This window comes from Protobothrops mucrosquamatus, unplaced genomic scaffold (assembly GCF_001527695.2).
Source record: "Protobothrops mucrosquamatus isolate PMUCROS unplaced genomic scaffold, P.Mucros_1.0 scaffold2208, whole genome shotgun sequence".
Classification (NCBI taxonomy): domain Eukaryota; kingdom Metazoa; phylum Chordata; class Lepidosauria; order Squamata; family Viperidae; genus Protobothrops; species Protobothrops mucrosquamatus.
This window is the reverse complement of record NW_015388300.1, coordinates 143,276-166,864: the sequence shown is the minus strand read 5'-3', so window position 1 is coordinate 166,864 and position 23,589 is coordinate 143,276. Positions and strand designations below refer to the sequence as shown.

The following is a 23,589-nucleotide window of genomic DNA, read 5'->3' as shown; positions in this document are numbered from 1 at the left end:
CCTTCCGCTCCGGGCATGGCGGCGGCGGTGGCGGTGGCGGCGGGGCTGGGCTCCGGTCCGGCGCCCCTGGGGCCGCGGCGGGCGCTGCGGTGGCTCTTGGCGCTGCTGGCGGTGGCGGCGCCTCGGCCGGCCGGGGCGGGTCTGTACCAGGCCGGCGTGGACCCGGTGTGGGTGCTGGAGGGCGGCTCGGTGCGGGGGGCGCTGCGGGACGCGGCCTCGGCCTGGCTGGTGCAGTTCTACTCGTCGTCCTGCGGACACTGCGTGGCCTTCGCGCCCTCCTGGCGCGCCCTGGCCGGGGACGTCCACGGTGAGCCGGGGAGGATGGGGGAGGAAGTCCAGGCCTCGGGGGAGAGCCCCCCCCCCGGGCACAGCCTGCCTTGCCCTCCTCCCCATCATCCCCAGCCCGAGGGGAGGCGAAGGCATCGCCTTGGAGGGCGCCCGGTTGGGGAAGCGGGGCTGAGCAGGCCGCTTCGTGGGAAAAGGGCGTTTAATTGCAGGGAGATCCTGGCGCGGGGGGGGGGTCATTTTGGCACCCCGGTTCTTGGGCGGCCTCCCCGATCCCTTTGATCTTCCTTCTAAGGGTTCCGGACCCCGGGGAGAACTTGCAACTATTTGCCCAAGAAGGAAGGTCCTTTGCAAGCTGAGAGAGTTTGCAAAGTGTAATTTTCCACTCTCCAGATTTTTTTATTATTATTATTATTCCACAATAAGCACCGAATCCTCCAGCCTCTACGGGCAATCTTCCAGAAATGGTGACCTCCAACTCCCATCATTCTCCCCCTGGGGGAGGGGGCGGGAGTGATGGGCTTAGCCATCTCCTCTGCTGGCTGCCCAGCTGGAGAAAGAGGCTCCAGGGCTTCTCCATGGATGCCTAGGCTGGACCCTATGTCCATGGGTGGGCAGGAGCCTGCGGAGCAGTGGAGCAGCTCCTTAGGTTCGCAGAGATCCCCCTTCAAAGATCTCCTGACACAACTGAGGCCCAGAGTTCTGGGGGGATCAGTGGGCTGGCTCCCGGTTGGCATGGGCAGCGTGGAAAGATATGGGCTTCATTGAGGTAAGATGTTCTCCTGCTTTCTTATCGGGGACAGTTGGAAGTGAGAAACACTAGACTTCTTCGGACAGCTGAACCACAATTCCCAGGGACCTCACCATTGACCGTTCTGGCCGAGGCTGCTGGGACTTGTAGTCCAACAAGTTCTGAAGGCTCCTGTACTCTTCACTTGATTGGTTGACTATGCACCATCAAATCAGTGTCGATTCTTAGCGGCCCCATAGACAGGTTTTCTCCAGGATGAACTTACTGTATTTTGCATATATTTGTTGCGTTGCAGGTTCAGTCCTAGCATCCTCATGTCATTGAAAAGGTAGTTTCCAGAGGATACTGATTTTTTATTACTGAATATTACCCATCAAAGAAACTTTGGGAATCTTTTGCCCCGTTTCGTGGGCTTTTGTCCAATGAGAAATGGATGTGTCAGTCTGAGATAATATCTCAGCGGCTGAGAAGGGTGGCATATTTTGTAAACACTCTAAGGCAACGTGTCAATAACAGTGTGGTCTCTTTTGTGTGTTCAGCTGAGTGGGGCCATTTGCAGGCTTTGTGCAACAGCACGCTCTTTCCACACATTCCCTCTAGTTTGTAGTGGCTTAAAGAGAGCAAACATTGGGAAGGCATTGAGAGGACATACTGTATTTGGCGTGGGAACCTTTGGATGGTGAAGAAATGTCAGAAATTTTGAAATGTTTGTTATTTAGCAGCTAGTTCTTCTGGTTTGGCAGGCACTTTTGCTTAAAAGATGCACCTTGTGCAAAGCAAGAGCGTAGGAAGCTGCCTCTTATAGTCAGTAGCCTAACACAGTGTTTGTCAGCCACAGCAATTTTAAGATGAGTGGACTTCAACTCCCAGAATCCCCCACCCAGCAATTCTGGGAGTTGAGGTCCACTCATCTTAAAGTTGCTGAGGTTGACAAACACTGGCCTTATATCACCACAGTTCGCTTTCTTACAATTACTGAGAAGCAGCGCAGAGAGTCCTCGACTTACTCAAAGTTACAATGGCACTGAAAAAAGTGACTTTTGACCCTTTTTCACACTTGCATCATCACGTGATCAAAATTCTGAAGATTGGCAACTGGCGTGTACTGTATTTATGGCAGTTGCAGTGTCCCAGGGCCACGTGACCCCCTCTTGTAACCTGAGAAGCAAAGTTTTCCTTTCCTTTCCCCTCTGCCTTTTGTGAATGGCCCAGACCTGCCTCCCAGCTGGCGCACTTAACCAAGTGTTTGGGTTGAGGCTGGCTTGCATTGTGCAAAGGACAAACAACATTTGCATGTCCTTTGTAAGGCTCATTTCATTGCAGTTGTAGGGCTGGAGATGGGGGGGGGGTTGAGGGGGGAAGAAGAGAAGAACAGCCGTGATCATGAATGAAGCAGATAACCCAAAGCCAAACAGTTTCAAGCTTGTGCTTTTTTTAGCAACAAACTAGCTCGTTCCCTATTGTGCCCATCTGTTCCGGGATGCTGATGGTTATCCTGGCGCCTGTTGCGTGGACAGCGTCCCGTCTACAATGGCCATTTGCACCCTGTTCCTAAACGCCACATCTTTTTAATAAGAAAACAAAGAGAAAGTGGATATTTTTGCAGCCCTGCGAGGAACATCTGGCTTGGGGTTTGAAGTCACTTCTGGCGAGATGGGAGACTGCATAAATTTGAGGAATAAACGATGCTTCTAAGTCCCCCCCCCTTTTTTTTTATAGAAGAAAGATTGCATTTTTTTTAAGGATGGGTTTTATTTCTCCGGGTTTTCAAAAGAGAAGCAAATATGCTCATTTTGTTTTTCTCTCTGGCAGGCTTTGGATCTGTGCTTGTTAAAGAGCGGGGTCAGCCCTCTTAGCCACAACAGCTTCTTTTAAAACTACTTACCTTTCTATTCTATTCTGTAGAATCTTTCTGTCTCACATAGTCTAGTCGTGTTTCTTAACTTTAGTCATTTTAAGATGGGTGGACTTCAGCTCCCAGATTGGCAAAAGGCATAAATGCTGCTTTAATTTCTTTCCTTTCTATAATGCCTGGTCTGGGTTGACTAGCACTAAAGTGAGCTTTTGAGCCCTTATGTAATTCTTCTACTTTGGTCTGCAGGGTCAAGTCCAAAGCCTGTAGATTTAACAACCATTTGTTTAATGACTGAAGTTACAACGGCACTGAAAAAAAGTGACTGTTTTCCACACAATCGTTTTAGCAGCCCCACGATCAAAATTCAGACACTTGGCAACTGGCCTGCATTTATGACGGTCGCAGTGTCCCGGGGTCACGTGGTCACCTTTGGGGACTATCTGAGAAGCAAAGTCAAGGGGGAAGCCACTTAACAACCATGTTACTAGCAATTGCAGTGATCTCCTTAACCTCTGTGGCAAGACAGGTCATAAAATGGAGCAAAACTCATTGGACATCAGTCTTGCTTAGCAGTGGGAATTTGGGCTCAATTGCGGTTGTAAATCAAGGACTGCCTACATCTGGGAACCGAGCTTTGCGGAGGGGAACCTGCTTGGGAAAATGCAGGCAATGTGAGAGCCTTGGAATTGTGGGGTGCACACATTCTGTGCCCCAATGAAAGGTCCCCACCCCTTGTTTCCTTTCAGAGTGGGAGCCCGCTATCCGGATTGGCGTGCTGGATTGCGGAGATGAGAAGAACTACGAGCAGTGCAAAGAGTATGGGATTCAGTATTATCCAACTTTCAGGGTGAGCACCTCCCAGCATCCTGAAGAGGGTTGTCCTTTGATTTGGCTCCAGGTGGTGTGAAAGGTGTGGGGAAGGATTTCCCGTGGAAATTTTAATCCAGAACTGGGGTGCTCCTTTGCTCCTCACATCTGAGTTGCTCTGCACTTCTTTGTTGGCTTCTGTCTTTTTTGGGGGGTGGGGGGTCAGAGCTATTAAGCGGAGTCCAGGTCGGTGTTTGTGGCCGTTTCGTTTCAGCTGGCAAAACCTGTCGGTCCTTTGCAGTTTTCTTTGTACTGGGTGGCCCCTTTCATTGCAGGGACCGGCCACTTTTCCCACCTGCGTTTGTGCAGCATGCCAGGGACTGCCCCTCCTGTAGTTTTAAAACATGTGGTTGATTAATAATAAATATATTTAGAGTCGGAGCGTTCTGCATTCAGGGATTTATTAGTTTGGGTTGTTCTAAGCAGAACCGTTTCTTTTCTCCCTCCCCTCCCTTCCAGTATTTCAAAGCTTTCACCAAGCAGTTTACAGTTGGAGAAAATCATCACGGTAAGTTGACCTGTGGGTGCCCTTTCTGGTTCAAGATCCATCCCTCCCAACGACTCCAGTGTCTTCCTCCTGGTGTCTTCCTCCGGGAGGGATAAGCAAGGAGCTTTGCCAGATGCCCAGAGAGGCTCAGTTTTGGGACACGGGCCCATCTTCTCTTTCCTCAGCAACCTCAGATCGGGACCTTCAGACCGTCCGCCAAACAATGATTGATTTTCTGCAGAACCACTCCCGGGAAGCGAAGCCAGCCGCGTGCCCCAATCTGGAGCCAACTCTGTGAGTCCCTTCCTTGCCTGCCTCCCAGGACCGCCTGCTGAAAAAAAGGGTCTCAGGGGAGGCTTTGTTTGTGCCAATAAAGGAGAATGAGGGGTCCTGGGTGCTCTCGGCATCATGGAAAACCAAAGCAGGGCCACCACAAAGGCAGCAGCGTGTCACGGCGTCCTCAGAAAGTCAGATAACAAGATTTGTTGTTTATTTGTTTATTACAGCTATTTATTTCCTGCTTCTCAAGATGATGATTCTCAAAAGCTGTATAAACAATTATAAGATTTTAATTTTTCTTAATTCTTAATTAATCATTCTTAATTATTCTTAACAGGCCAGAAGAAGTATTTTCCCTTTTCAGAAAACACAGTCAGCATTATACTGCCATTATTTTTGAAAACGGGAGCTCCTATCTCGGCCGAGAGGTAATGTAACCAGTAAAGGTAACGTCCCAGTCCTTTAGATGTAAGGGTGGCTTACATCTCATCTACCCCTGATTGGAATCAACCCTCATCAACCCTTCCAGCTTTGTATGCTTGGAAGAAAGACAAAATAATTTGTTTTATGGCCAACTTCATTCATACTCCAAAGAAGAATACAAAATACCAGAGTTGGAAGGGACCTTGAAGGTCTTCTAGTCCAGCTCCCTGCTCAAGCAGGAGACCCCGTACCAGGGTGTCCAACTTTGGCCACTTGAAGACTTGTGGACTTCAACTCCCATGCTGGTAGGGAAATTCTGGTAGTTGAAGTTCACTTTGCCTCTGTTTGCAGTCCTAACTAAACGCACAGCAGCCCTGGTAACTCGGTATGTTTTCTCCTCCAGGTGATCTTGGACCTGGGTCAGTATGAAAATCTTGCTGTCAGACGGGTTCTAAATTCTGAGACAGATTTACTTAAAAACCTTGGTGTTACTTCGGTCCCTTCATTGTACCTGATTTATCCCAATGGATCTCGTGGATTAATTAACAAGTAAGTCTTGATGAATGTGAGTCTGTAGGACCTGCCTTTCCGAGACCTTCAAGTCATGTTTCTCAACCTTGGCCACTTTCAGATCGGTGGACTTCAACTCCCAGAATGCCGGCTGGAGAATTCTGGGAATTGAAATCCGCCCATCTTAAAGTGGCCACGGTTGAGAAACACGATATGAAAGTTAAGTGAATCCTGCAGTTGTTCAGTTAGCAACCCAGCAACTACAAATAAGTTGTCCACGTCTTCTTAAACCACCTTAATAAAGGGAGTCCTCGACTTATGACAACTGCCACAGTTCTTAAGTGAATCACCGCAGTTGATAAGTTACTAACCCGGTTGCGAAGTGGATCCGGCTTCCCCATTGACCTCTTTTGTCAGAAGGTCGCAAAAGAGGACCCTCCCCCCAGGACTCTGCGAGGCTCATAAATATGAACCAGTTGCCAAGCGTGCAAAATTGGATCACGCGACCGTGGGGAGGCTGCAACGGTGCCGCTGTAATTTCAAATGGTTGTAAGGCGAGGACTGCCCGTGTGGCATTTATTGGGGGCTGAAAGGGGCATTTCAGGCAAGCAGCCAGCAGCAGCTGAATTTCTGTAGCGACTCGCCTGTTGAGCTTGAGGGTGTTTTTAACTTTTATACTGTCCTTCCATACACAGTTTGAAGCCTCTCCGGTCTTTCTTTTCTTCCCATTTAAAGTCACTCCCGGGAGTTAGAAGGAAACTCGCTTCTCCACTCCCTCTTCTCCAGCCAAAGAGACCAGGAAACACGGACATGAAGGAATGGAAAGAGTCTGACCCGTAAGCAGGACCCCAGTTCTCTTTAAAGAGCTTTTTCCCCCCCCCAATGTTGGCTTTTCTCCTGCTCCTGAATGGGTGGTTCCGGTGGATGATGGTTTTAAGTTATCTGGGCCGCCTGTTGGGGGTGCAAGTGGACCTCCCCAGAGCTTTTATCGTATTCCAAAGGCTGCACTTCAAACATGGGCAGGACTAGTTGGACACTTTTGGTGGGTTTCAAAAGAGTGCCATAAATTTCTCTAAGGCCTGAAATATAAATGTGCCAATTCTGAATCCTGCAAAAGAAGTGCTACTAGGCTGCAAATTTACCTCTAAATAAAATAAATAACAGAATAGCAGAGTTGGAAGAGACCTTAGAGGTCTTCTAGTCCAGCCCCCTGCTCAAGCAGGAGACCCTATGCCTTTCAGACAAATGGCTGCCCAGTCTCTTCTTGAAAGCCTCCAGTGATGGAGCACCCACAACTTCTGGAGGGAAGCCGTTCCGTTGATTAATTGTTCTCATTCCCAGGAAATCGCTCCTTATTTCTAGGTTGCTTCTCTCCTTGATTAGTTTTCCTCCATTGCTTCTGGTCCTGCCTTCAGGAGCTCTGGAGAATAGCTTGACTTCCTACTTCATTATTATTATTGATACTTATCTTTGCTAAACAAAAAAAAAAATCTGAGTTCCAATCCACTGAGGATGAACCAAAGGGGAAAACTGAGAACAGTAGCCTAATAATAGAAGTTTCTAAAGATAAATTTCATGTATTCCTACCTTCCTCACTTGTGCAGGCAAAATAAACCCGCCACATTTTAAAGTATCTGGGTCTCTCTGTTTTTCAGGTCCAAATTATATATGGCTGACCTTGAATCTGGGCTGCATTATTTGTTCAGGATAGAAATGGCCACCCACAAAACCTTGGAAGGGGCTGCGCTGAGGGCCTTGAAAGATGTCGTTATAGTCCTAGCCAAGGTAAACATTTTCAGTCTTTTCATTGCGTTTGCCGTGTGCGGTAAATCACGCTGGGCAGGAACTCTCCTTGCCTAACTGGATGAACCTTTGATGCATTTATGGGGAAGGAGCAGACGGGATTCCTGCTTGAGCCCGTTCGGAAAGGCCAAATTAGAATCAGGATTTCCACGGCTGCCTTTCTGCGTCCATTTTTACAGCCCTTTGAGAACTAAGTCTGTGCCAAGGAGATTTGTAGGATCCAATTCGGTCACCAGGACCAGAGTTTAGTCTTCCGAGCTTTTGGACTTGTGCTGGAGCCCATCCCCAGGGGACGTCTAGCAGAGTGTGTGCTTTGGGCTATACTGTGTGTGGTGTCACAACCAGGCATCTCCTGCCATTTGGTCATCTGCTCTCCTTGGTGTCCTCCGCAGCTGATCCCTTTGAGACAGAATAGCTGAACTTCAGTTTCTTCAGCTGACCTTAGTTTCAGCTTTTGCTACCTGGTAATTTCATGAAGCCTGGCTGGGTTGCCTTTTAGTTGTTTTCCCCACCGGCCCCCCTGGCAGCTTCAGGGGAAGGGAAGAAAGTTTTGAGAACAGCCCTTGCAAATGTGCCGTTAACCTGGTCTTTCGTTCAGCTCTTTCCTGGCCGTCAGCCTGTGATGAAGTCGCTGGAGACGTTACAGGTGTGGCTGCTGAGCCTCCCGTTGGACCGGATCCCCTACGATGCCGTCCTGGACCTGCTCAACAATAAAATGCATGTAAGCTACGACTAGTTTTTAGTTGGGGGCGCAGAAGGGGAAGGGGAAGAAGAGGAGGAGGAGCTGTACTACAATAGATTTCTGCGTGAAAGTGGGTCCTCATGCCGCCCTTTCCCCCTTTCTAGATCTCGGGCCTGTTCCTGCCCAGCCGGCTCCAGTGGGTCGGGTGTCAGGGCAGCCAGGTGGGACTGAGAGGTTACACCTGTTCCTTCTGGAAGATCTTCCACTCATTAACAGTTCAAGCAGCAGCCCAGCCCAGAGCCTTGCTCAACACCGGTAAGAAAGGGGTGGGGGAACGCCTCCGCGGGCGAAGAGGGGCTGGCAGGGAGGGGAACTTAAATGGCACTACAGCTGCTTTAATATGGGTTGAGCAAACGACTCAGCCTTTGCCAGGGGAGAGACGATAGCCGTCTTCCAATACCTGAGGGGCTGTCCCAGACAAGAGGGGCTCAGCCTGTCTTCCAAACGCCTGAAGGCTGGACAAGAAGTAACAGATGGAAGCTCATCAACCAGCAATCCAAGCTAGAATCAAGAAGAAATTTCCTGACGGAACAAAACCAGCGGAACAGCTTGTACATAGATAGACGTAGCTTAAAAAGTCCAATTCCTTTATATTTTGCAAATATTATGGATTCTCCTCCTCAGAAAGTCTATGAGTAATATCTGGGAAATCCAGAGGCTGTGCTGAGTCTGTTAATTTTGAGGCTGTTAGCCCTGAAATATCGTCCTGCTTTGAAAACGTGTTTCCTGCTCTGTGACCACAACCAACATCCGCATACAAAGGAAAGCACGTGGGTTTGTGGCTTTCAAAACGAAAGAGTGTCTCCGTTAATATCCCGGTGCAAGAAGCCTCCCCAGCAGTGAGCTGCAGCTGGAACATAGTTTGAATTGGGTCATTCTTACCCAGATTTTCTCCTTTGGGAGCAGGTTGGAAGTTTCAACCCGTTTTTAAAGCTCAGTGTGTTCATTTCCACCAGCCTGGTTGTGTTGCGACCGTTTCTTGTGAGGGGAGAATTGGGTCAGGCTGAAGCAGCAGGATTAGGTCTTCGAGGGTTTCCTCTTCTTATTGCTTGCTTTAATTCCCATCTCCTAGAGGGCCCCTAATCCTCCCAGCCACAGGTGGAGTTTTACGGTTCGTGCCCATTTTAAAGATTAGAGTGATCCAGAATTGAGGCAGTTTTGCCGGGAAAGAGGAAGGAAGGATTAGGTCAAGAGACATGACATCTGTTTGCAAGATGCAGGGGGCTAATAAACGAAGCACACGCAATCTCCGCGTTAGAGTCTCCTTCCGTATAATTATTGAGAATTCAGGGGAAGGGTTCTGCCCAGAAAGTTTGGAATGGATGCTCTGTTCCCCAGAGGGACTTTACCCCGTTGGCCTTAAGATCCCAGATCCAGGAAGATCAGCGATGTGTCCCATGAACAAGCAGGTGGATCAGAAGGGAAAATTGAACCAGAAACCAGCTCCACCCTGGCTCAGAGTTACTTCCCCTGTCTCTTCCCGGCTCTTGGCAGAGAAAAGAAGAATATAGAATAATATTCAAGTGTTTATTGATGGCTGCCCAACTCAGCAGTCACAATGCTGGGCAGCTAAGGTTAGACTAAAAATAACAGGCAGTCCTCGACTTATGACCAAAATTTGCATTGCTAAACGAGACGCTTGTTAAACAGGTTTTGCCCCATTTTACAACCTTTCTTGCCACCGTTGTTAAGTGAATCACTGCACCTGTTAGTCACACGGTTGCTAACTGAATCCAGCTTCCCTATTGGCTTCGCTTGTCAGAAGGTCGTAAAAGGGGACCATGTGACCCCGGGACACTGGAACCGTCATAAATATGAACCACTTGCCAAGCATCAATTTTAATCCCACAACCACGGGGCAGGCTGCAGTGGTCGTGTGAAAAATGGTCATAAGTCACTTTTTTCAATGCTGTTGTGATTGAACGGATGTTTTTAAGTCGAGGACTGCCTGTCAGCCCAAAGTAACAACCCGGAAGGGAGAAACACTTGGGCTAAATGCAGCCTATCCAAAGTCGGATGCAGTTTCTCCAAAAGAGGAAGTAAAAGGTTCCGGTTCTTTGGCTTGGAGCCGGCTGAGAGGTGGCCCGGCGCTCTTCTTGTGCCCCGCCAGGGAAGCCCTCCGCAGACCCTCCGCTGACGGGACGGGTCGGTCGTTGCTCCCTTGCAGGTTTTGAGGACGATCCCCGGGTGGTTCTCCAGGTCATGCAGAGATACGTCCAGGATTTCTTTGGCTGCCGAGCCTGCGCAGATCACTTCACGGAGATGGCCGGAGCGTCTCTGGGTTCGGTGAAGAGCTGGGACGAAGCTGTGCTGTGGCTCTGGGAGACGCACAATGTGGTGAACGCCCGGCTGGCAGGTAGTTTTCAAGGGACAGCTTGGCGCTTTTAAGGGCTTCTTCCTGCGTTGGTAACTGGTTGCTTTTTTTTGGTCAATAAGTTTGATAAATAAATAAAAAGTCAGTTGATCAATGTGGGCTCCTAAACTAACGCACCCCCTGATGTTTCCTGTCTCTCCCTCCTCTTCTTCCAACAGGGGACTTGAGCGAAGACCCCCAGTTCCCCAAAGTGCAGTGGCCCCCCCGGGCCCTTTGCCCCGCGTGCCACAAGGCGACCCAAGGCCCCCCTGCCTGGGACAAGACGCAGGTGCTCCAGTTCCTGAAACAGCATTACGGCAGCCACAACCTCGTCCACACCTACCTGGAGGAAGCCGACAACGCCGACGAACGAGAGCGCCAAGGTGGAGGAGAGGCGTTTCCGAAGGAAGCTGCTAGGGAGGGCAACAAGGGCCACCTTCCGCAGAAGCCCTTGGGCTCAGAGTCCAAAGGGCCGGACCATGGGATCGCCAAGGAGGACTCCATAGTCGATCCGGGGAAAAGGCCGGCTGGCGCAGTGGCCGAGCAGGAGAGGAAGCAGGCGGTGTCGTTCTTGGGAGTCGGCTTCTCCAACATCGACATGAGCCTCTGCATCGTCCTCTACGTAATGTCGTCTTTATTCTTAATGATCATGTTCTTTTTCTTCCACGTGAGATCCAAGCACTGGAAAGTGAGACACAACCGCCCCTACGTATAGCGGATCCTTTGGAAATCAACTTTCTGTCTGGAAATGGCTCTCTTCTGCTCGCCTACAACTCGGCTAGCAGGGAATCAGGGATTTTTTCTTTTTCTTTTTTACAGTGCAACGTTTTCGTTTTCAAGCGACCGTGCCATTGTTCCTCATCCTCATTCACTGGTGTTCTGCTTCTCTACCGGTGGACACACTGAATTTGGAACGGTGTACAAAAAGGTGTTTTTCTGAAGAACATTAAAACGGTTCTGGTGATCTTCCTTGGGTTACCTAGTGTGCAGTGGTTTATGAAACGGTTCAAGAAAATCAGGGTGCTAGGAGGGTGTTAAACAGGTGCTTATGTAAAAAGAAGGAGATTCAAAATTTACATGCCAACTGTAAAATATAATCCAGCCAGTGTCTTAAACTTTAAAAGAATTGATTTTGACAAACTCAAGAGACAGCCTAAGGAAAATTCCACGGATAAAAATCCTAAAGGGGAAAACAACTCAAGAAGCATGGGAAACTCTGAAAAATATGATCATAAAAGCCCAATCCGGCACAATATACCATTGAAAAAGAAAAACAAGAAATCCGAGAAGAAACCAGCGTGGTTGCATAAAGATCTCTCTGATAAATTGAAAGGCAAAAAGGACAAATACAAAAAATGGAAAGAGGGGACACATAACTAAGGCAGAGTATCAGCAGATGGCTCGAATCCGAAGTCTAATACAATCCTTGGCATAGAGGTATAGAATCAAAATCACGTGAAGTATTAGGATCACTTTATAAATTCCCTAGTAAGGCCACACCTGGAATACTGCATCCAGTTTTGGCCACCACGTTACAGAAGAGGTGTGGAGACTTTGGAAAAGGTGCAAAGAAGAGCAACTAAGATGATGAAGGGCCTGGAGACAAAAACATGAAGAACATTTGCAGGAATTGGGTATGTCTGCTCTAGTGAAAAGAAGGACCAGGGGTCACATGATAGCAGTGTTCCAGTATTTGAGGGGCTGCCACAGAGAAGAAGGGGTCAATTTATTTTCCAAAGCAGCTGAAGGCAGGATAAGAAACAATGGATGGAAATTAATCAAGGAGACAAGCCAGCTGGAACTAAGGAGAAATTTCCTGACAGTGAGAACGATCAGTGGAACAGCCTGGCTCCAGAAGTTGTAGGTGCTTCATCACTGGAGGTTTTCAAGAAGAGACTGGACAGCCACTGAAATGGTGTAGAGTTTCTTGTTTGAGCAGGAGGTTGGACTAGAAGACCTCCAAGGTCCCTTCCAGCTCTATTCTGATTGACTAGATAGAGACAAAGATTAGAAAAAGCAAGTTCCGGGATGCTTAGAACATCAAATAATAGGATTGGAAGGGACTTTGGAAGTCTTCTAGTCCAACCCTCTGATTTTGCCTCGGGGGCTTCTGTCTGCACCCAGCACCCCAGTTCTGGATGGTGAAGGGAGCAGGCCAAATGCTGACCCTGGATGAAGGGGGTCAAAGGGAGGAAGCCCCCAGGAGGGGGATTGCAGGAGTCTTCAGCTGCCTTCTGGCTTGCGATTGGAAGGACCAGGTCAGGGGGGGCTCCACAGGGCCGGGCATGGAGGTCATGACCCATGGCCTCATCCTGCAGCTTCCAGGGCAGGTGGGGAGCTCTTTCAACATTGCCCCCCACTGGAAACCCAGGAAGGAACCCAAAGGAATAAAGAACGTGGGTGAGGTCTCCTCCCCCTAAACAGGCCGAAATCCAGATGGCGAGCCGCTGCATCCCAAGTGGGAGGCTGTCAGGTTTGCTCCAATCGGTGGCTTCCTTTACTTGCTTCCTCACCTTGGACCAAGCACGCAACAGTTTGGGAATCTGAGCATCTGTGGATTTTCAAAATATTAAATTCACCTCTGAATCCCTCCCTCCCTCCTTTCCTTCCTTCCCTCTTTTCCTTCCATCTTTGTGCCCTCCCCTCTCCTCCTCCCCTCCTCTTTTCTCCTTTTTTAAAAGATTCGTTTTCAAGATTTGCCAATAAAGCGTTCTGAATCTCTGCGTCTCTTCTGTGAGTTTTCTTGTCCCTTCGGTTTGCCTTTTCTGGGTGATCCCGAGGGACTCCATCACTGGAGGCTTCCGAAAAGAGACTGGACAGCCATTTGTCCAGAATGGTGTACAGTCTCCTGCTTGAACGGGGTTGGACTAGAAGACCTCCGAGGTCCTTCCAACTCTGTCATTCTTTATTCCTTTTGTGTCTGCGTTGGCCTAATGGGGTTAATCTGTGAAATGCAAGCTCCATCTCGGCAAAGTTACTCGAGGACTTTCTTGATGGCTTCAGGAGTTGCACCAACGCAACCTCTTTGCTCAACCAGAGTGGGCTGCCCTGTGCCAAGCGGAACAGGCGCACTGTGCAAACGAACCCTTCGTGGAGGGGGGGAAGAGACCTTGCCTGGTGCGGTACTGGATAACGGGGCGCCTCTTCAGCACCGCGGACAGCTCCCCCCCCCCCGACGCGTTGCCCCCTCGGCCTTTGTTTTGCTCAGAGAGCCGGGCGGGGCCACAGGAGGAGGGGGAGGAGCGACGAGGGAGGGGGGCCTCTGCGCGGTTCAAGTGACGCCGGGCAGGTGGTAGGGGGGAAACCCCGCGCCCCCCGCGGCCACTCCCCCTCCAACCCCTCGCCAGCCCCCCGACCTGCTCTCCTGCATTCCGCTTGGAGGCTCCCGGAGCTGCCAGCCGCCGTCCCTCGGGCCAAGGCCGGGGGTCTCTGTTCCGGCGTCCGACCCCGGCCGGGCGGCTCAGCGCCATGCTGCTGGAGCGCGCCCGCGGGGAGAAAGCGGCCCCCGCCGAGCCCTGCGCCTTCGGCCGGAGCCCAGGTAAGCCGGCCCCGACGGGCGCCGCCGCCCGCTGGCCTCCCCCGACACACGCCGAGGGGACGACGGGCTCCTGTCCCCGGCTGGCCCGCGGGGCAGATCCTCCTTCAGGGGGAAGTCGCCCGTTCTGCGCCCCCGCCCTCTTTAAAATGAGGAAGGACTCTCCAGCTTTTGCCCAGCGCTCTTGAATCGGACGGTAGTTCTGGTTTGCGCATCCTTATTCTTCGTTTGCGCTGACGGTTTCCCCTCATCTTTTACCTCCTGGTCGCTTTTATTATTCTTAGCCTTCCTTCCTTCCTTCCCTCCCTCCCTCCCTCCCTTTCTATCTGTCTCTCTCTTCTTTTTCTTGGCACAAGTCTTTCATGGGGGAAGGGGTCGATTCAAGGAATCCGGGTTCAACTTATGTGTACCCTGTGCTTAATAGGAAATCTTCCTACTCAATTTCCTCACTTTCCCCGCATCGTAACAGATGCTCCTTGGGCTGGGTCCTCTTCACCCAGTGGGAAAACCCAACCCAGTGGGCGAGGGGGCCACCTTATTTGGGGGATGGAGGGGAGGAAAGAGAAGGAAAAGGGCCAGGCCTCCGCTGGGGAGAGGAGAGGCTGCCCCCACTCCGGCTCACCCGAAGTCGTTAGGACGCGCCTGGCTTGGCGGGGCTGAACAGCTGCCAGGCGCGTCTCTTCGCAGCCCAGGGAGCTCCCAGAGTGGGGGCTCTTCCGGCCAGGGAAAGCGCCCTCCCACCACCGGTCCCGCTTGCACTTTCTGCCGGAGCCCCTCCAGGGCAGCGGGTCAGCCGCGGTCCGGGCCCCAAGCGCTGCTGAAGGCCAGCTCGGGACCCAGAAGCCCCCTACGCGTTTGGGGGTCTTTTCAGAGCCGGGCGAGCCGCTTCTGGCTCTCCGCGGCTCGAGAGAGGCTGGAGCGAGGGGAAGGGGGAACTCCCGGCCCGCCTCCAGGGCGTCCGTTGCCCGGCCTGCAGCTGGAGAAGCCACAAGTGAGCGGGGTCCGCTTCGGGAGGGTCGCTTGGCCCCACCGGCTGCTTCTCGGGTCCCTTCCTGGAGCGCCCGAGGGGCAGAAAGGCGGGTTTCTGAATCTCGCTGGGAAATAGGCGCGTCTGGATCTCCCGCCGCCCCTACAGACTCCGGCAAAGGTTGGGGGGCGGCTGGGGGGGTCAGGCTCTCTTCGGCAGCCTGGCCTCGCGGATCTCTCTGACCTTTTGGGCTCGCCATGGCGACCCGGCGGTTTCCAGGAGCTGCTGACGTCCAAGCAACCCGATCGCGGCGGTTCGGCTTACCTGTCGGAAGCCAGAGACCCTTTGCCATCTGGGGCGCTCAGGCGGGGCCCCGTGAAAACCGAACGTGGGAATGGGTGGCAGCTTTTCGTTTTCTCAAAACGGGCAGCAGCGCGTCCAAGACCTTGGAAAATATAAGGGGGGGAATAATTGATTTTGAAACGGTAAGCAGGGACGAACCTGGTTAATTTTTGGCAGGAAGATTACCAGAATGTCTCAGGAAATGCCGGACCACGTTCCCAGACTTTTGAGTTTACAGACCCTGATATGGGAAGCCTCCTCTCGCCCCGTCCGTCCGTCGATGCTCCCTCTTCTTAGATGGGAGATTCGATAAATGTCGCACATTCGCGCACAATATTTAACCAGAAAGCGTTTCGAAGTTTTGGATTCTCTTGGAAAAGGATTTCTGCCGCTTAATATCAGAACCGACTCTCCGAAGGCCTTTTGACTGGCTTCCAAATAACCGGTTTATAGGTTAGAAAGTGACTGTGTTCCCTTTTGCACTGGTGGAAGAAGGGAGAGAAGGAGAAAGAAAGGAGAGGGAGAGAAGGGAGGGAGGGAGGGAGGAAAGAGAGAGGGAAGAGAGAGAAGGAAGGAGAGAGAAGAAAAAGTAAGGAAGGAAAGAAAGAGAAGGAAGAAAGAGAGAGAAGGAAGGAAGGGAAGAGAAAGGGATGGAAGGAAGGAAGGGAAAGAGAAGGGAAGGGAAAAGGAAAGAGAAGGAGAAAAGAGAGAAGGGAAGGTGGAGGAAGAGAGGAAGAAAGGAGAGGAGAGAAAGGAGGGGAAAGGATGGAGGAGGAAAGGAGAGGAACAAGGAAAGGATAGGGAAAGAAAAAGGGAGGGAGGTAAGGAAAGAAGGGAGGGTGGGAAGGAGAGAGGTGAAGGAGAGGAAGGAGGGAAGGAAGTGAGAAAGCAGGGAGGAAGGAAAGGAGAGAAAGAAAGGATGAAGGGAGGAAAGAAGGAGGAAAGGGAAAGGGAAAAAACGGGAGGGAGAGAGGAGAGAAAGGATTAGTAGCAAACGAGGCTTATTGCACTTTGAAGATTAACAAATCAGTTCAGAAAGAAGCTTATCGGGACCAGAACTTCCTTTCCTTTGATTAAGAAAAAAGGAGATAAATCGTCCTGCAGGTTTCAGACTTGGAGGAAGTGAAGAATATGTTTTAATTTAGAAAGAACGGCTCTTCCGCCTTTTGCGGAATAGTTGCCGATAATTCCTCTAAGGATCCGGATCCGATCCGGTCCTTTTTTCCTCAAATCCCACAATCGGATTCCGCGTGGCTGGTGGGATTGCTGTTGATTTCTCTCCCCTCCCCCATTTCCCCTCAAAAAAATTGGAATCCTTTCACAAGGAAAAGGTCCCCAACAGGCACAGATCATTCATATTATGTCGGTCAGAGCATTCAGGAACGTTTTAGCTGATTAAGTCACTTTCCCTTTCCCTATTAGTAAATTAAATCAGAATAAATTTGCATATCTCCACAACCTCAGCAGAAAACGCCTTCTTGGGACAAATTTAACCAGGCAAAAATCCTCCTTCGGGGGCTTCCTATCACCTCCCAAGAAGCTTCTTCGACTCCCAAAGAGCATAAATTTCCTTTGGTTTTTGCCTTCTGCGCTTTCTGCATTGGCTCCTGTTCCCAAGTCACACAAGACACGAGGCTGACTCTGAGCCGTTTCAGCAAAACTTCACAGATGAATAAAGGGAGGGAACGTGGATCAAAGTCAAACTATATTGCCCTAAGGTCTCCTCCTTCCTGGCCTCCTCTTCCGCACCTCTTCTTCTCTCTGTCTGGGGAGGCAGAGGTGTCCAGGAATCTGGAATTGGATCCCGGCCGCAAACAGAGGGGTGGGCTGGATGACCTCGCTGGCTCCTTCCAGGCTAGGATTCTTTCCGTCTCTCTTATGCCTCATTTAACCCTCTCGCCCATCCTGTGAAGAAGACTATAAGCGAAGGGGGTATTTATCCCCCCCCCTTTCCTCCCATCTCCCCCCCCCCCCCCCCGCTTGCTCTTACATCCGATCAGCCTTGGCAGTTGTTGGTGGGTCCAAAAGGACTCACTCTTCTCCTTGGCCCACGTGGCAAGGAGTCCCCCTGGAAGGCCTCCATCCCTGCTGCTCCCCCCTGTCTAATGTCCTCCCTTCCGCGATGGGGGGGGGGAGAACGAGTGACTCCACCCCCGCCTCCCCCCTTGGGGTAGACTCGACGGGCTCCCCCGCCCCGTCGCTGCCGGCCGGCCGCTGTCCGTGGTGCTGACGGAGCGCCGCTGCCCAGGACCCGGGAGACGCTGGCTCTGTCTTTAAAGGGGAGGTTTCTGCGGAGGTTTTCTCCGCCCCCCCCCGCGTCGTCCATCCCCCCCCCCGATCTTCAGTGCCCGGCTGGTCGAGTTTCCCAAGAACGGGAGGCGAGCAAGATGGACGCGGGGAAGGAGGTGCGGCGGCGGCGGGGGGGCGCTGGCCGGGAGCCCCCCAGCAGCACCGAGACGCTCCTGGCGCTGTTGGCGCGGAACCAGGAAGGCCGGACAGGTAACAGGGAGGGGGGGCAGAAGGGCCACTAGGGGAGAGGGAGAGCCTGATGGTTCTCAGTCATCCTGCCCAGGTATTTTGCCCCTGGACCCTTTTTCCCCTCCCCCAGACCCGGCATCCTCGCCGAGTTCCAAGCAAAAATCCCGTTGGGGGCAACGGGAGCACCGGGGGCTGCGGGGTTCTCCGTATCCACCCTCCACTTCAGGACAGGACACCCCCAAATGAGCAAGGGTTCTGCAGCCCTCCCTGGGGGAGGGGCATAGAAGAGGAGGGCTGAAATTGGGGAAGGGTAAGACACCCCCTCTTCTAAGCCTCTTGCCTGCCCGCGGGAGGAGCAGCACAGGGGCCCTGAAGGAGATTTTCCCCCCCCCGCCGCCGCCGCTGCTCGGTCGTCGTTTATTTTGGGGTGGGGGGGGGAGATGATTCCGAACGATGGATAAGATAATGGCAGACCAACTCCGCGGCCGGGGATGCAGCAGCGTCCCCCGAGGTGTTGAGGGAGGGGGGTCTCTTCAGGTGCCAGGTGGCAGCTGAGTAACTTTTTACTGGGTGGGTGGGGAGCTGCGACCCCCCAAAATTGGGCAGCCATTTTCTCTTAGGGAGAACTGGTTGCCGCTGCTTAGAGCCAGAGAATCCTCAAAAGGAAGGAAGGAAGGAAGGAAGGAAGGAAGGAAGGAAGGAAGGAAGGAAGGAAGGAAGGAAGGAAGGAAGGGCTCCCGAGATGGAGCCTCCGCGCCCAGCCAGATGCCCTTTCTCAGCCCCGATTTTCCTCCTCCTTGGATTTCCTTCGGCTTCTTTCCTCCCCTTCGTTTCCCTCTTTCTTCCTTCCTTCCTTCTTCCGTCCATCTTGTCTTGCCTTGTCTTTCTTTGGTCTCAATTCGATTCCTTTTTCTTACGTCTTGCTTCAACTTTTGGTAATCAACCAGCCGTTCTTCCGTTTCCTCTTTTTTCTTTTCATCCTTCCTCATCCTTCTATCCTTTTTCTAGATGGTCGGAAAGAGGAAGAAAAAGAGCTGGAAATAATAATTCCTCGCCCGTTTTCTTTTCCTTCTTAGCCTGGAAACAAGTAACGGAACTTTCTTGCACTATAATTGACATTATTAAGAACTCCGGATGGGGAGAATTCTTAAGTAGGATACAACAGCAAATTTTTAAATTTAACTGCAGAGGAAGGAAAATTAGTTCCCCGTTTCCTAAAACCCGCACCAAATGAAAAAAAGGCTGCTGAAATATCCTCTCCTCAGTTCTGCTGCCCTCTCCACGGGAGTCATAGCAATTCAAACGATTTCATTTTTAAAAAGTGAATGTAGACGATCTAATTGCCCTAATGTAATTTTTCAGAAGTCGAATGAGAGTTTCCCCCCCTTTCCCCCCCAAATCCCCCCCCTTAGATAATGAAAAGTAGGGGATTAACTCTAGGGAGAGAGAATAACTCACTTCGCCGACCTTTCCCCAGAAGAGCGAAAATCCTATCACTGGGATATTATTTATGATTATTGATTTGTTATCGGTCAGATCATTTGTAAGGCGAGGAAAGCACAAGGCGCCCGTTTCAGCTTGACCGACTACCGCCTTCCCGACGAGCGCGCTACAAGTCCCATTTTGGTTGTGGATGGTGGGCTTCGCGATCCAACGCGTCGGGTGGGCGCCAGTCCAGCCCACCCCCTTTTGCTCCGTCCCGTAGCGCCTCTCGGAGCAGAACCGACAAGCGACCCAAAGCGGCTTCACCCCGTCGGGAGCCGAGAGACCCAGCCCGGCCTTCCGCGAAGCCTTCTACCTCAAAGCGGTTGGAGGTCCTGCGGGGGAAGGAGGGGCGCGCGAGAGGCTCCGGAGCCCCTTCCTTAAGTCCGAAACCTGTTCCTAATTCAGACCGACGTCTCTCTGCAGGCCTGTAGATGCCCTTTACTAACCGGCGTATAAGTTATTCTCGCCTCTCTTATGATGCTAACACGCACAACAGCCTGTAAAAACCATTGGATCCCGTAGATTTGGTTCCAGGCTGGGCTACCGTTAACATCATACAGTATAATATAATTAATGTAACACTATGATCCCAAAGTGACGTGGCACTTTCGGATATATATTTATTCGCCTATCGGATCGCTGGTGCTCGGCTGGGCTGGGTCTGTTCAATCCCATGCCAACCGGCCTCCCTCCTCGGAGCTTTTCCCTCCGGTCTGTTTCAGGCCCTTTTGCCACCGGAGTCGCCACCTTCCTCCGCCCGGCGGGGTCCCTTCCCAAGGGCAGGTGGCATCCGGCGTCGAAACCCGTTTTTATCTCGGGCGCTTGAGAGCCGTAGCGGCCCGCGGGCCGGCTTGCTCGGCTTCATTGGCGGCTGGGGTGTGTGTGTGGAGTGAAGTGTTGGGGACCCCCCCCTTTTTTTTTTTTTGAAGTCGTGTCTTGAGCTGATCGCCGCTGCGGGAGACGCGGAGCTCCGGGGAATGGCTGGGAAGAGGGCGAAAGTTGTCGGGTGCAGGAGGGGTCTCGGCTCCGACTTTAGAAGGATCCCGGCCGCCAAAAGCTGGGCCGCCTCCTTTTTCGGGCGCTGACCAGATCTTTTCTCTGTCTTGCGGGTGACCAAGAGGGTGAAGGGGAGCCGCCTAGTCTCGGCGGAGGAGGCTTCATTCCATCCTTTCCCTTTCCCTTCCCTTCCCCTTCGGTGGAGACTTCCTCCAGCCCTCCAAAGGAGACCCCAGGGGCTTAAATGCTCTTGAACCCCGCACCCATCGCGCGCCTCTCTCTTTCTTTTCCCACCTCCCTCCTGGCAACGCGGACTCCTTGCCCGGATTGGGAGGATCCGACTTTCCCCCGCGGTTCCCTGACCGAATTTATCCTCGGAGGAGGAGGAGATGCGGGCGCCTTATTTGCACCTGCCGGACCGGTCCCTCCTTTGAAGCCCCTCTCGCCGACGCCACCGCCACCATCATCACCACCATCGCTAATGCCGTCGTTGGCTGTACGGACGCTCCCAAGATCAAGACTACTTCAAGTTGCCAACACAGAAACAAATAAACCAAACCGGGTGGGGGGGGGGCTCTCGCGGCCCGGCGCCGCGCAAAAAGCGCGCAGGCGGGTGGGAAGGATGACCAGGAGGTTGGATCGCCCAGGACGCAAAATCGTTTCTTGGCCGGGATCCTCTTCCCTTCCCTGATCTGCCCTCGGGGAAGAGACCAGACCAGGCGGTAGGCCAGTGTCCCCTTGGGGAGCGCCGGGCTCCCTTTCTTCTTCGGGGCTCCCCCCACGAGCGTTCGGCCGGGTCGGATGACCGCCTGCCTCGGACAGACCCCAGCAGCAAAGCGCCCAGCCCAGCCCCGACCTCGCGCTTCAACCGATTACGCGTTGGCTCCCTTCGCCCCCGACCGACTCATCAGCCAGAGCTTCAACTTGATTAATCTACCGGGGGTTCAAAGTGGAGTTCCCTGATTACAAGCGAAGCTGAACGGCTCCCCTTTCCGGATTTTCTTTTAAAAGGGAGACTCTTAGCTAGTTTGCAAATTTACCGTTCACCAAATTAAAAACTCTGGATTCTTTGCTGGCCGTGCATTATTTTATTTATTATTATTATTATTATTATTATTATTATTATTATTATTATTATTATTATTATTATTATTATTATTATTATTATTATTATTATTATTATTATTATTATTATTTAATCTTTAATTCGATGCACAGTCTGGGACTGGTAAAAACAGTTCAAGTCCTAACCAAGGACCTAAGAGCTGTTAAGGTAACGTTTGAGTATAGATGCAGTTCCGAGTAAGGTGGTTTTTTGCAAAGTCAGAATATTCATGTCTAATAAATTCAAAATTTCCATGTACCTAGGCAGCCCTTTGGGTATTGCTCCAAGGGCTCCTATTACTATGGTTGGAGTTAGAATTAGTTACAATAATAATTATAAATAATAGTTATAAATAGTTATTGTATTATTTTATTATTTCTACTTGTAAATTGAAACTAATGTCAGATCTTCCTTGAAATAATAAATACCACTATTTAAAAGGAGATTTATGAGACGGATGTTCCTGCTGTGATATTTACCCGGCAAGAAATCAGGGTAACAATGCGAACTATTGCTGGTCTCCCCTCTCTCCAAGGCTTCTGAATCAACAAATGGATCAATTTGGGGGACATTCGTAATTTAATTAAGAAAAAATTAGCATAGATGTGAGGTTACTTGCTTCGCGCGGAGCTTCATGATGATAATGATGACACAATCATCACAATCACAACCAAAGAACAGGCATTTGACTCCGACCGAAAATCCAGATTTATTTATCCTCAGGAAAACATCAGCAATTATCTGCGTTTGTTTTTCGTTCTGGCGTGATCTGCAGGAGAGACTTTTAATTCTTTCTTTCTTTCTTTCTTTCTTTCTTTCTTTCTTTCTTTCTTTCTTTCTTTCTTTCTTTCTTAATATTTATTTATTTTCTGAACAAACACGCATAAAGATTATGGGACCCGCCCAAAGTTAGGCGCTTGCAAGACCTGCGCTGATTTTGAGGGGAGAAACTCACACGCTGGTGCCTTGAACGGGTTTCCTGGCGCAGGAGTTTGAACCCGCCAGGCGGGACCCCCTTGGCATGGAAAGCGGGAATAAAAGTAGAAAAGTGTGGGAGAGGCACTTCCTCGGACCCTCTCGCCTCATTCTCACCCCAGCTGTGCTACAGATGCGTTTATTTTAGAATTATTTCGATTTTAGTATTTGAGTCTTACGGGGTCTCAAATGTCAGCTTAAAATGGCTAACCCTAACCCCTGACCAGTATGGCTTTGGGGGCACTTAAATAATCTTACTTTTATTATTGTAAAAAAAAAAATAACCAACTGTTCTCACACCTTTCAAAAACAATCTCGGGGAGGAAGGAAGGAAGAAAGGGAGGGAGAGAGGGAGGAAGAACAAGGGGAGAGTAGAAAGGGAGAGATGGAGAAACAGAGAAGGAAGGATGTCTGGAAGGAAGGAAGGAAGGAAGGAAGGAAGCAAGGAAGGAAGGAAGGAGCTGATGGATGCCCTTTCTCTCTTTGAACCGTTTCCCCCCCAGACATCCCTCTCTGCGCAGGCTGCAACCAGCACATCGTGGACCGTTTCATCCTGAAGGTGCTGGACCGCCACTGGCACAGCAAATGCCTCCGATGCCACGACTGCCAGGTGCAGCTGGCAGAGAAGTGCTTCAGCCGTGGAGAGAGCGTCTACTGCAAGGAGGACTTCTTTAAGTGAGTGGACCAAGGCCGGCCTTCCCCCCCCCCTTTCCTTCAGCCCTTCCCCTCACCCGCGCTCCCCACTTTTCAGGAGCGCCAAAGGAAAGGAGGAGAGAAATACTTTCCGTCTTGCAAGACTCTGTGAATTCCAGTACAACGCGATCCCCGTTTCTCCACTTTTAACGTGCGAGCTCCAATTCCTGCATGCTTGTCATACAAACCAAATGAATTTCTCCCGGCTTTAATCCACAGGAGGTTTGGGACGAAATGCGCAGCCTGCCAGCAAGGCATCCCGCCCACCCAGGTGGTGCGAAGGGCCCAGGACTTTGTTTACCACCTTCACTGCTTCTCCTGCGTGGTCTGCAAAAGGCAGCTGGCCACGGGAGACGAATTCTACCTCATGGAGGACAGCCGGCTGGTGTGCAAGGCCGACTACGAGACCGCCAAGCAAAGAGGTGAGTCTGCTCAGCTCTTCCTCCACCTTGCAGCCCACGGGGGGGGGGGGGGCTTCTCCTGCTCAGCCTCCAAATGGGCACAAAGGTCCCGCCTCTCAAAATGAGGAAGCCACAGCAGATGGATTCCCCTGCAGGGAACAGTTGCTAAGCCCTACGATGGGGGGCCGAATTATTTGTGTGTATGCTTGCATCCCACCTTTATTGTGTTTACAATTGACCCAAGGAGATGAACGTGT

The 23,589-nt window shown here is 51.3% G+C and overlaps 2 protein-coding genes across 2 annotated transcripts in view; both read left to right on the top strand.

Annotated features, from left to right (window-relative positions):
- The first annotated feature begins 15 nt into the window (after positions 1–15).
- QSOX2 (quiescin sulfhydryl oxidase 2) lies at positions 16–11,324 on the top strand. Its single transcript, XM_015824338.1, has 12 exons — positions 16–307; positions 3,638–3,738; positions 4,218–4,266; positions 4,431–4,539; positions 4,862–4,952; positions 5,351–5,496; positions 6,153–6,293; positions 7,113–7,242; positions 7,859–7,981; positions 8,107–8,257; positions 10,170–10,358; positions 10,535–11,324. Exons 1-12 carry the CDS (start codon positions 16–18, stop codon positions 11,068–11,070), a joined length of 2,058 nt encoding a protein of 685 aa, XP_015679824.1. The 3' UTR covers positions 11,071–11,324.
- A 3,790-nt stretch (positions 11,325–15,114) lies between these two features.
- Positions 15,115–23,589, top strand: part of LHX3 (LIM homeobox 3) — an 11,138-nt gene continuing 2,663 nt past the window's right edge. The window contains exons 1-5 of the mRNA XM_015824337.1: positions 15,115–15,342; positions 19,383–19,491; positions 20,595–20,654; positions 22,742–22,913; positions 23,151–23,353. Coding sequence (XP_015679823.1) covers positions 15,115–15,342; positions 19,383–19,491; positions 20,595–20,654; positions 22,742–22,913; positions 23,151–23,353 — 772 coding nt within the window. The remainder of the gene's footprint in view (positions 15,343–19,382; positions 19,492–20,594; positions 20,655–22,741; positions 22,914–23,150; positions 23,354–23,589) is intronic.